At 39.3% G+C, this 12,073-nt stretch overlaps 1 protein-coding gene across 2 annotated transcripts; it reads left to right on the top strand.

Annotated features, from left to right (window-relative positions):
• Positions 1-1,470: 1,470 nt before the first annotated feature.
• pacsin1b (protein kinase C and casein kinase substrate in neurons 1b) lies at positions 1,471-11,535 on the top strand. 2 transcript variants are annotated; one of them, XM_085354592.1, is made up of 9 exons: positions 1,471-1,530; positions 5,364-5,520; positions 6,403-6,638; positions 6,734-6,889; positions 10,183-10,358; positions 10,446-10,566; positions 10,854-10,972; positions 11,076-11,266; positions 11,426-11,535. In XM_085354592.1, the coding sequence occupies exons 1-9, from the start codon at positions 1,471-1,473 to the stop codon at positions 11,533-11,535; spliced, it is 1,326 nt and encodes a 441-aa protein (XP_085210718.1). The 2 variants fall into 2 exon arrangements, with proteins under 2 accessions (XP_085210718.1, XP_085210717.1); XM_085354591.1 differs by having other exon boundaries at positions 11,070-11,266.
• Positions 11,536-12,073: the final 538 nt, after the last annotated feature.

Raw genomic sequence — 12,073 nt, 5'->3', positions numbered from 1 at the left:
CCCCTTACTCAAACTGATGTAACTGGATAATAAGGGGGGGTAATGATGTGGAAATAAAGGCATCCGAGTGATAGTAATAGTTTAGTAATAGTAATTAGTAATAGTAGGGTAATACCTTGGTAACAACATGATAACCTGCTAGAAATAAGAAGGTAATCTTCACATTTTTATACAGAGTTTAAATTGTAATAACCTCGTAATAATAATGTAATTTTGACCAATTTTTTTGCATATTGGATAGTATTACTATATTATATTTATTGAATTTATTCTACCATAGATTCCCAACACCCTGCTGGTTTTAAAAGCAATAATGTAAATATTATGCTGCAAAATTCAAACCCACCTGTTACTCCATGTTAACAACCTTTTAAAACAAACTTAATGAACAGGACCACCTTTCACAGCATATTTTATATCTGGATGACAACACGTAACATGGTAAAAATATTTCAGGTAGGAAGGAAAGTGATCATGGAATGCATATTTCAAATGTCCAGTATACAAAAATAGGATCTCATCCATGTTCTCCCGCTTATCCAATTCAGGTTTGTAGGGGGGCTGCGCCGTCTTCTTCACTGATCTCTAACCGTCCAAAGATCCAGCCTCTCTTGCAGCAAGTAGCATCAGACTGCCCACTTGCATACTGTAAATGAGAAGTTTTGAAAGAAGAATAATGTTAAAGCAAGCATGATGTAATTGGCAGGTCTTTGAGCAACCATTTCAGAGATACGGATTGCCTTATTAAAAAGAAAAAAAAAAGAAAAAATCCACTATTATAATTTGTGTATACAGTAAAATAATTAATTTATCTTTTTTTCTTTTCTGCCCAAAATAGTATATTGGAACACATTTGAATATTTAATGTGTATTATTAGAAATAAACCACAGCAAAATTCACTAGGGATGGATAGCTATATTCTGAGTACACCACACCTCTAACACTCTCGCCTAAACTGTTGAAACTGGAGTGCTTAATTTTTGGGTGAATACTTTAAGTAACAGTATAACTAACCACATCTAGTTCTTTATCAGTATTTTCAATAATTGTCAGCTATTTTGAGAAACCTTACTTTTATGCAACCTTAGTTTTTATTCTGTTAGTCAAATAAGCTAATAGGATATGGTTTAAGTTAATAAGTACACGGTCCCAAATATAACTATAACTATAAAATCACAGACATTACCTTCTTATTTCTAGCAGGTTATCATATTGTTACCAAGATATTATGCTACTATTACTAATTGGTTTTGCTTTAAACAATGTTTTTTAGTGAATCTCACTGCAGATGCTGGATTTGTTCTAATCGGATTTATAAATTCTAAAAGAGTTGTGAACTGAGTTTTTATGTGTCTCACACATCAGAGGGTTTTACATTCCTCTGCGCTTGTCTTGTCTTACAGTGCATAAGGAGAGTTATTTTGCTGCAGACTACCACAGCCTAAAGCCACCCTGCCAAATCGGGGACCATGTCTGGAGCCTACGATGAGTCCGCCAGTCTGGAGGAGACCACAGACAGTTTCTGGGAGGTGAGACAGCTAGGAGCAACATTTGACAGATTAAACTTAGCTGGGAAGTGACACGACCTAGTAATGAACTCTCAGTAAACCTACTTTATCTGAGAGAAAGATACAGGGCCTCATTTGTCAGCCGTTTGGAGATTTGCACGTAAATCAGGCAAGTACTTGCCACTGCGCATAGCAACAGATTTATCGACTGGAATGGATCACTGAGCTGCGGGTGCCTCAAACTCAGATCAGAAAATGACGCACACATTTCCTCAGCATGACAAATTACTCTATGTTGGTGCCATTATTTCTGATTGACTCGATTTATCAAGCCACATCTTGTATTATGGCACAGTTAAAATGAAAGGAAAAACAGAAATATTTCATTGTTGGCCCAACCTGTGCTCTCAAAGTGTAAGAACTCCTCACCAGTAGTCTTTTTTTTTTTGTCCTGTGTATCTTTGTGGACAAGTCACCTTAAAAAGCTGTTCCTCAGGAGGTAGACCGAGTCCGCCATTAATCAGGTGTTTCAAACCCAACTCCTCCACTGTGCACGCGAGAGTGCTCTTGAACCACTTCGAGTGGTCCATTAGACTAGAAAAGTGGTGCATAAATGCCAGCCCATTTACCCGTTTGATTGCTAAACTGTGATCCTGATGAGACATCAAGCTGAAATGTGTCACCATATATTAAAATGCTCATCAGAAAATGAAGGAAAAAAATACAAATAAAATCAGCACAAGAACTAAAATAAAAATGCTTAGCTTATAAACCAAATGTGTCTTTAGCTGCCTTTTAAAACAATCCACAGAAAGAGCAAAACCTCCGGGGTGCAGGCAGAGCCTGCCGCAGGCCTCAAAGGTTTGATCAGCCCAGGCACTTAGGGCATGAGGGGACAGTTTGTTGAGTTGTGGTTATCTTTGTTAAATGGAAAATAAATGGGCCTTTTTCACATGAAACATAGCAAGAGCATGTACACACAGTAATGAATGAGTACCTACCTACACTGACTCTTTGGACTAATAAACACAAATTAAAGGTAAATACAGTTCACTTTACCATAAAATGTTGCAAACAAGAGCAATGAAGGGGTTAGATGAGGGGTGAAAAGATAAAAGCTCCCTGGCACTGTACATTAATCTTGGACGACCTGTCAATGCAAGTGGAATTTGACCAGCATATTTATAAAGAAGCTGATGAGGGAAGAGGAAAAGGTGAGTCAGTGGGTGTGGGATATCAGATGAACAAACTGCGGTTAATGCAGGGCAGAATCGGAAATAACAGGAGGGTTACGCTGAGTTCAGAAAACACTATTTCAGGGGGCTTTTTCTAAATGGTAGCATTCCAAGCCGTGATTGGCTCATCGTCCATGTCTATCAGCCAAGTCAGAGTAAGATTTTATAATCTCTGAATTTGGCACCAGTATAGACAAAGGCAGTCCAAACGATGGATTAATAGAGATGGGATGAGGATGAGTTATCTGTGGGACAAATCACCTTATTCCAGATCATGCCAGTGAAAAAGGTACTGTGTTTATTGGTCCCAACAGGTTGATAGTTTATCACTGTAGATCAGTCTTACTTTGTTTGATTAATCTGTTGTTTTCTGTATATGAAAAATAGGAAATTTCCAGCACAACTTCCTATGGTCTGTTTGTTGCTTATTTCATCTGTCTGTCAGATCAAAGATTTTCAGTGTACCATCTGCTAAGTTGAAGGATTGCACCATTTTGTCAAAACTGAAATGCTGGAAGTAGGCGATTTTCTGCGTAAATATTAATGGTTTCTGCTTGTCTGTTGTTTCAATTGCAATTTGTTGTTCTGGGTTTTTCCCACAAGATTACATCAGCTGCAACCTTTCCTGAGCAAAAACAGCCCTGAGTAATTTGAGAAACTAGTGCCAAGAAGCTCATTCATTATATATGAGAGGTGGTGACTCAGGTGAGGTGGTAAGGTAGCAATTTGCTGTTGAAATTATTCACCTCATCAGTACAGACTGTCCTGTTGCTTTATGTTCAGATGCAGGAGTTTGTTTGATGAATGTACTCAGGAGGCGCTTTAGACAGAAGACTTCATACATTCGGGTTTTTTATATTCGATCTCCTCTCAGACTCGGTTCAGTTTTATCCTCATCATGTCTCTTCATGTTCGGGAGTCAGGTGGAGGGGCAGAGGTATTTGCTTCCAGCACATAGTCACTTTATCACAGTCAGCCACTGCATTACTGCTGTGGAGCTGCTGCAGTGCTGCCTGCTGATCGCTGACTCAGCTCACTGCTGCTCCAGCAGAGGCCTGGTCTGGAATGCAATCATTTGCTCCCCCCAGCTGCTTTCATTTAGTTCCGATTTTAGGCTTGTTGGGTGTTGCTTTCAAGGTGTATTAAGTGTAAACATCTAGTGCCTGTTCAGCAAAGATGCAGTCCTGCTAAAAGTGTAAAATGAAGCCAGTAAACTGGGGTTCAGCCTCTGTGTAGCTCTCTCTCTCTCACAGGGGCTCTGTCTCTCGGCAGAGCTCTCCATGAGGTTGCTGCTCCTGCATCCATGGAGAGTTGTACATTATATGACATTAACCCATCCCCTGCTTTCATTGCATAACTTTGCACAGCAGCAGCAGCCATTTCCCTGCTGATCCTTCCTGCTTCACCGACAGGCTTTTGGGGTTTTTTTTTCAAGGTGCACCAAATAACAGTAGAAGTACACAGGTCATGTAAATCCATTATCACTTTAATACCAATCCTTTATATAGCTTTAGCTAGAACCAGAAAAGACCCATATTTTAGGAGATAGTCTGAGACAATTTTTTTTCTTGTTTTGTAATATATATATATTTAGGCATTTATTCAAATGTGTACAGTTGACATGACAGCAGATAACCGTGTGACATTGGTCCACAGTTGCAAGTAGTTTTAGTGAAAAGTAGTTTTTACAAACAAAGGGGGTATCTGAAAACTATCTGAAATCACAGTATGGGTCCTAATAACCCAGTGATGCTATGGGAATTCTGATGTCCTGATTTGAACATTTTAGGACACATTTAAGTTAAAGGAGACTTACTGTGCAAATTTCAAACACGTTTTTATTCTTGGACCCTACCAGAGTGACTTTGCATAAAATGCAGTTTAGAATAATCTTTATTTATCATATAATTGGCCTTTGTGCAGCCCTTCAGTTCACCTTGTGACTGAAACAAGCTATTTTAGCTCCCCTCCCTTTAAGTCAACTTTTGTCCGATTGGCTGGGACGTGTGTGGGGTTACTATGCTCAAGGCCACTGGACCGTCCTTGATCAGCTGTGTTTGTCATCATCCACTTCAGGCTCACTTCAGATAGTCTAATCAGTGAACCAAATCAGTAAACTGAGGTGGACAAACAAGCTTGACTGAGGATGTTTTAAGCCAGCAAACAGTTTGTGTCACTTGCTATGCGGTTAACTGACAAGTTTGTGTAAAAAGGATTATTGGACTAACAGTCTATTTATTGTGATACCTAAAAGATGTCTGCAGCCTTTTTTGACTAGCAGCTTTTCATAGAAAGCTGTTGGTCTGAACTGATTATAAATTAACTAAATCTCACAGCTCAAAGCCTTAGGTGATGAATTTTCTTCCAAGAACCTCGATGAGGCAGAACACGAATATTTTAAGAACATAATCATTAGTGATCCCCACAGCAGATGGCTGTTCCTCCCCGAGCCCACTTCTTCCTGTTCAAAAAAATAGTTTTTCCTTCCCACTGCCATCAAGTACTTGCTCTGTTACAACAAAATTAAATGCCATCAGGCAACAGTTGGGATTTGGTTGTGTATAAATACTGGGTGAGTAACCTGAATGTCACTGTGATGTTTATTTGTTTTTATATAAGGTTGGGAACTACAAACGCACGGTGAAGCGGATTGATGATGGTCATCGGCTCTGCAATGATCTGATGAACTGCATCCAAGAGCGTGCCAAAATTGAGAAATCCTACGCACAGCAACTGACCGAGTGGTCCAAGAGATGGAAGCAGCTGGTAGACAAAGGTGAGAGATCATTTTACCCAATTCCAAAAAACATTGGATACTTTGTAAAAATAAAAACAGAATGCAAAGATTTGCAGTTCTGATGAAGCCATATTTTATTTAAGACAGAGCACAGAAAACGTATCAAGTGTTTAAATTGATAAAATGTGCATTTTGATAATATCTGATTTTATATAAAATGATATTATGTACTGTAAACGGGAGATATTCAAAATCTTTGCGATTTTATGTTGAGGGCCATTATTCTGACTTTGTTTCATAATTTGTGAATGTAGTTTTTTGCAAACTGATGAATCGATGCCAATCTTTAATTCTATGAAACTCTGCCTTGCAGAGGTATTTTTTTTATTTCCATTAATAAAACCCATTTATACTCATGTTAATGATCTGCTGTTAGTTACTCCAACTGTTTTTTTAGTACCAGATACCTTTCCAGAGACAAATTGTTGCCAACAAATTCAAAATCAGCTATTATTATTCATGAAATAGTGAAATGTTGCAGTTTAAGCTTTTGATATTTTTTGTTCTATTGTGAATAAAATATGGGCTTATGAAATTTTAAAATCATTGTCATTGCATTATGTTTTAATTGACATTTTACACAGAGTCCCAACTTTTTCAGGGTTGGGTTTGTATTTCATATTAACATGGAGATACATTACTAGTCTTTATTTACAAATTGCCTTCAAAGTGCAGTAAACAGAAAGACATCTTTTGCATTTAATATGGGAACAGTTTTCCTCAATACCCATTTATAGATTTTAGGGAATAGACCGATCCTTCCTCTAGGCTTCTGCTCTCAGTGTCGTCTTTCACCCCCCAGATCTGAGTCCATGTCAAATAAAGTTTTGATACTTTACCCACACTTCCTTCTTTCACTAGGGCCTCAGTACGGCACAGTAGAACGAGCTTGGATGGCGATGATGACAGAGGCCGAGAACGTGAGCGAGCTCCATCAGGACATAAAGAACTACCTGATCAATGAGGACTTTGAGAAAGTGAAGAACTGGCAGAAAGACTCGTACCACAAACAAATGATGGGTGGATTCAAGGAAACCAAAGAGGCAGAGGAAGGCTTCAAGAAGGCTCAGAAACCATGGGCCAAAAAGCTGAAAGAGGTGAGGGAGTGTGGACTTTACCAGGACTCGTTTTAAATCTTCAAAGTTTGATTACATACTGCTTTCTTCTGTTTATGTTGAATTTCCTTCTTCAGCTCGAGGCTGCCAAGAAAACATACCACATGGCCTGCAAAGAGGAGAAGCTGGCTACCACCAGAGAGGCCAACATCAAGGGAGAGTCATCTGTGGCAGCTGATCAGCAGAAGAAACTCCATGAGAAAGTGGACAAATGTAAACAGGACTCACAGAAGGTGAGAACATCAGCTGCCGCTGCTCCAGCATCATTATGCAAAAGATATTTTCTGCAATAATGCCAAAGGCAAATAAGGCTATTTTAAGGTTGTCTGATTGGAGCCAGTGCAGCATTGTTAATATGTGACAGTATGCCACTCCTTCAGTCAGTAACTCTCATTCACTGCTCTTGACATGGACTCTAGTCTCATTTTACTGCCTCAGTGCTGGAACATTTGATACTGTTCTCTCAAGATTAGTCCGTTTCAAATTGACTCCATAAATGAAACTTATATGAACACGTGGAATACGTGTGTTATTAAAACTAAAACAATGGTCACCCCAAGCCATTTTGATCTTATTACAGACTGAAATATAAATAATTGTAATCATTTTTTAAAAGCAGCTCAGTCACATTATCTGGGGTTTTTTTGGTGGTTTTTTTCTTTTTGGGGGGTGGAGCTTAAAACAGGAGACAGGAGAAAGCTGACATTAGTTAGAGACTGGTTCTTTGGCACCAGAAGTAGAAGAACTTCTGGAGCAGAACCATTTCAGTTAAACAGAATTAAACTGACATTGTACCACTAATCTAGGACCAGTGTTATTAATTTCAACTAACAAATAGGCTAATGCCAGTGCTCAAAAATGGCTGGACCTAAAGTTTGAAACACTGATATAACTGCCTCTAGGAGGTGCTGCATCAAAACATTCACAGGGTAATTTACAGATGCAGCGTTCTTCTCGTGGTACCAGCCACTACTTCCATTCATATAATGGTTCAGGTGCCGTGATAAAGCAGCCAATTGTGTGTGTGGTGATCAGAGGTGTGGACTCGAGTCACATGACTTGGACTCGAGTCAGACTCGAGTCATTAATTTTATGACTTTAGACTTGACTTGAAAAAATGTTCTAAGACTTGTGACTTGACTTGGACTTTTACACCAATGACTTGGGACTTGAATTGGACTTGAACCGGTTTACTTGAAAAGACTTGATATTTTACCCCAAATATAAAATTTAACATGCATATTATATAGAGATTGAAAATGTGAGGTCATTCACGGGTAGAACCGCAAAGGATTCTGGGAACTCGTGGCAAGCGGTACTAGCGCAGCAGGCTTTCAATTAAAATCAGTTATACAGCGATAAAAAGAAACACAAAAATGTCAAGAAGCCGTTGTATTATTAACTGCAATAGCCGGTCGCATGACAGCCACGGGAAGCCGACGGGTAAAGAGATCGGTTGTTATCGGATTACGTCATTGAAGAGAAATTGTTCAAGCCATGTTTCCGAAGTAACAAAGACGCGATGGATGGCCTGGATTGCAGCCATTCAAAGACCAAATATAACGTCCCAGAACCCTCCAGCTCACAGGTTAGTCTGCTCCAAGCATTTCCACGAAGGTCAGTGTTTTTTAGTAGTTAATACGTCATTTTCATAACATAATTAGTGATATAGGTTACAAGCAAGTCTGGCGCTGAACAGAAATTGTCGCGCTATGCTCCTTTATTTATTGTGCATAAATAGTGAATTGTCCTGACACAATATTGCGTTTCGCTTCTGTTATTATGGTACATTGACAAAAACATATACTTTTATTCACAGGATAAAACAGGTTTTTTGTATCACTAATTGCCCAGTGCGATTACAGACTGCGGTAAAGTGAGCCGTCATTTGTGAGCCGCGGTCAAGCCAGCCGCCTCCTATCCGCGCGGTGATTACAGCATACAATATTGTTGTCACTGCTACATTTCTGTAACGCTACCAGAAATTATTTCCACTACTAATTAATTACCGTTGAGCTCAAAGGTCCTATTAATAAACGGTTAAGGAATGTGTATTTATGACGACAATTTGTGAGACTGGTAAACTTATGATACGTACGATGGTCTTTCGTTCTACACGGTGCATTTCAAGGTCCTGCACCCATCCGTCGGTAAACTGTACCTGGGCTTGTTGCAGTGACCTGAAGTTACTAAACTTCATGAGTGTATGCACTCACTCCAAGAACCGTATAATTATAAATATGCATATAAATATGCTAAGATGAGATAGCTGACTTCATCTAACTAGCAAATGTTGTCCAGGCTACGTTGGTGATACAGTTTTTTTTAATGTGTATGATATTTTTGTCATGCGATTTTAAAGCTGGTCCTACAACCGCATCCAAGAATAACATGCAGCTTATCTCAGAACTGTCGGTGAAAATTATTCTTGGAGCTAGGTTTAATTGAGCTGCATTTTAAAGAGGTGCAATTTCACAATTTGTGTATATTTTCTAAGTTCACTATTTTGTCATGTGTTGAGAAAAACACAGATTTTAAAATTACATGGTCTAATATTTACATTTAGCATAACTGCAACATTCTTTTTTCGTTTTTTTTTTTTAAAGACTCGAAAGGACTTGAAATTCAAAGTTTCAGACTTGTGACTTGACTCGGACTTTTACACCAGTGACTTGAGACTCGACTCTGACTTGCCTGACATTACTTGAGACTTGACTTGAGACTTGAGGATAAAGACTTGAGACTTACTTGAGACTTGCAAAACAATGACTTGGTCCCACCTCTGGTGGTGATTGTAAGGGAGCAATGTCAATAGGGATATGATTTTTTTTAACTGTTTTTGGACATCAGTAGAGTAGTATGCCACAGACATATAAGCCAAAATTAATCAACTACAATAAGCAGGATGCTTTCTTTGTTCTTTTTGGTTATTTGTCCATGACAAGAAGCAATTTCTGATCAGTCAAATTTTATTTGTAACCTTGCCTGAACCTCATGCTAGGTAACGTTGCTAAATGTGCTTCAGAAGTGACTGAGGACAGGAAAATATAATAAAACAAGCAGATAATAGACACAGATAAGCAATTTAACCTAAAACCAAAACATTGCAGAGAGTGTGATACGATATGATAAAATTAACAACAATTAAAAAGCAGGCAAGTTGAAACCACAGGCTAAACACACAGGATAAATGGAGAAATGGATGGATGGATTTTTAGTAAAACTAAAAAGTAAAAATTAAGAGGCATAAATACTTGAATCAAGAAATAAGAATAAAAGTACAAATTAGATCAAATAAAAACAGTACATGAAATAAGGTGATGAGGTAAGTTTAAACATTTTAACACTTCCAGCTGCTCTCAGGTCATCTGGCAGTCTGATGCCATGGTTCAGCGGTGCCAAGGGTACTTTGCAACGATTAGCATATTAATGCCAGAGGTTTATACATGGAAGCATGAGACCGTGAAGAGCTTTGCTTCTGGAATGATTCTTTAATCATGTAATGTCCGTGTGTGTTGCAACACAGGCTAAGGAGAAGTATGAGAAGGCTCTGGATGAGCTGAGTAAATGCACCCCTTCATACATGGAGAACATGGAGCAGGTGTTCGACCAGTGCCAGCAGTTTGAAGAGAAGAGGCTGAGTTTCCTCAGGGAGGTGCTGCTGGATGTCAAACGCCACCTCAACCTCACAGAGAACCAAAGGTCTGACATGACTGAAAGTGTTACGATAACAAGACAGCAATCATGTAAACATTACCCATTCACCAAATCCCCACTCTCTGTTCACAGTTATGCTACAGTGTACAGAGAGCTTGAACGCACCATCACATCAGCCAGCCCACAAGAAGATCTGAAGTGGTTCAGCAACGCTCACGGCCCCGGCATGCACATGAACTGGCCACAGTTTGAGGTAATTAAACACTAGAACAGGCTGCACGTGTGCGGGTGGACCATTACAGAGAAATAACGATTTATAAAGCAGTACCGGTATATGGATGAAGCAGGGTGTTAAATATTTATTACATATTAGAAAAAACAATACTATATATAGTTATGTTTATATTCAGCATATCCCTGAATATATATGAGATTGTATAATAAAAAAGATGTATATGATTAATATGAAATCCAACTCTAAATCTATTACATCCAAATCTAAACCGTTTTTCCATCTTTTTCTGTTTTGTTTTTTTGCAGGAATACAACCCAGACCTTGTCCATAACATCTCTAAGAAAGAAAAGTCAAAGAAAGGAAATGATGTAGTCATGCTAACTCATGTTACAACAGCAGGAGACCACGCTGTAGACCGAGGAAGGTAACAGCTTACCAGTTATCAGTGCTTTAATGCATATCCTAATCCACATCATCCTCTGAGTGCCTTTTGTATTGTTTGTGAAAAAAATTTCTTTCAGTGTAAGCAGCTACGATAAAAACCAGCCGTACACAGCCTCCACAGAGTGGTCAGATGAGGACCAGACAGCCCCGAACTCAGGCAACGACACCAACGGAGGGATGAACCCCTTCGATGAAGATGTGGGCACAGGTGTGAGAGTGAGAGCGCTGTATGACTATGATGGCCAAGAGCAGGACGAGCTCAGCTTCAGAGTTGGTGAGTGAGACAAAATGGTTAATGTTATGAAAACCACTGGAAAAGCTTTTGAGGATCCTGCGTGACGCCGCAAGTTTTTATTTTATCTGAGATCAGCAGTGTTTATGTAATTTTATTGCACTTTGGCGTTGTTTCTCAGACTCTCTTCCTCTGTTAAAGGTGATGAGCTGACGAAACTGGAGGATGAGGATGATCAGGGCTGGTGTAAAGGTCGCCTGGACAACGGCAAGCTCGGTCTTTACCCAGCCAATTACGTGGAGACAATTTAGAAGTTCCAGCTGAGGACGTTTCCTCATCAAACCCAGACTGAACCGTCCGGTCATAACTGCACATTGCCAGAGACCTGAAATCAAATCAAAGCCTTCTCTTCCTGTCAGGCACAGTGAGCTGTCTTCATCTCTGCACTCATGGTGGAGAAGACTGACAGCTCAATCTGTTCAGGATCACTTCACCTCCAGATACTGCAACTGAAGCAAAATATTATTGTGTCTTTCGTGTGTAGCTGTGTTTGACACCGGTTGTGACGCTAACACGCCATACAAGATGTTCTCTCATTGTATTATTGATGTGGTAACGTCAGCTGTGCCTGGATAGCGAGAATGAGCTGTGCGTTGCGCATTTCATGTGTATATTTTTTTAACAGTTGGGATGCTTGTACAGTTTTTTTCCTCACTGAGTACAGTGTTTTCATTCTCAGTATTTACACATTTAGCCTTTGAGGAATAATTTGACATTTTGGGAAATGCGCATGTTCGCTTTCGTCCTGACTGACAAGATGAGAAGATTTATGCTGCTTGAATGTGAGTC

This window comes from Diplotaxodon limnothrissa, linkage group LG5, assembly GCF_057381915.1.
Source record: "Diplotaxodon limnothrissa isolate DT_005_m linkage group LG5, D_limnothrissa_male_GT1.1, whole genome shotgun sequence".
NCBI lineage: Eukaryota > Metazoa > Chordata > Actinopteri > Cichliformes > Cichlidae > Diplotaxodon > Diplotaxodon limnothrissa.
This window is presented reverse-complemented; position numbering and strand designations above follow the sequence as displayed.

What these genes read in the sequence shown, in the direction of transcription:
- pacsin1b (XM_085354591.1), top strand. Translation starts at nt 1,471, where the DNA reads ATGTCTGGAGCCTACGATGAGTCCGCCAGTCTGGAGGAGACCACAGAC. An exon ending in GTAAACAGGACTCACAGAAG is followed by an intron (nt 6,890 to 10,182) that starts GTGAGAACATCA and finishes GTTGCAACACAG; the next exon opens with GCTAAGGAGAAGTATGAGAA. An exon ending in CGAGCTCAGCTTCAGAGTTG is followed by an intron (nt 11,267 to 11,425) that starts GTGAGTGAGACA and finishes CCTCTGTTAAAG; the next exon opens with GTGATGAGCTGACGAAACTG.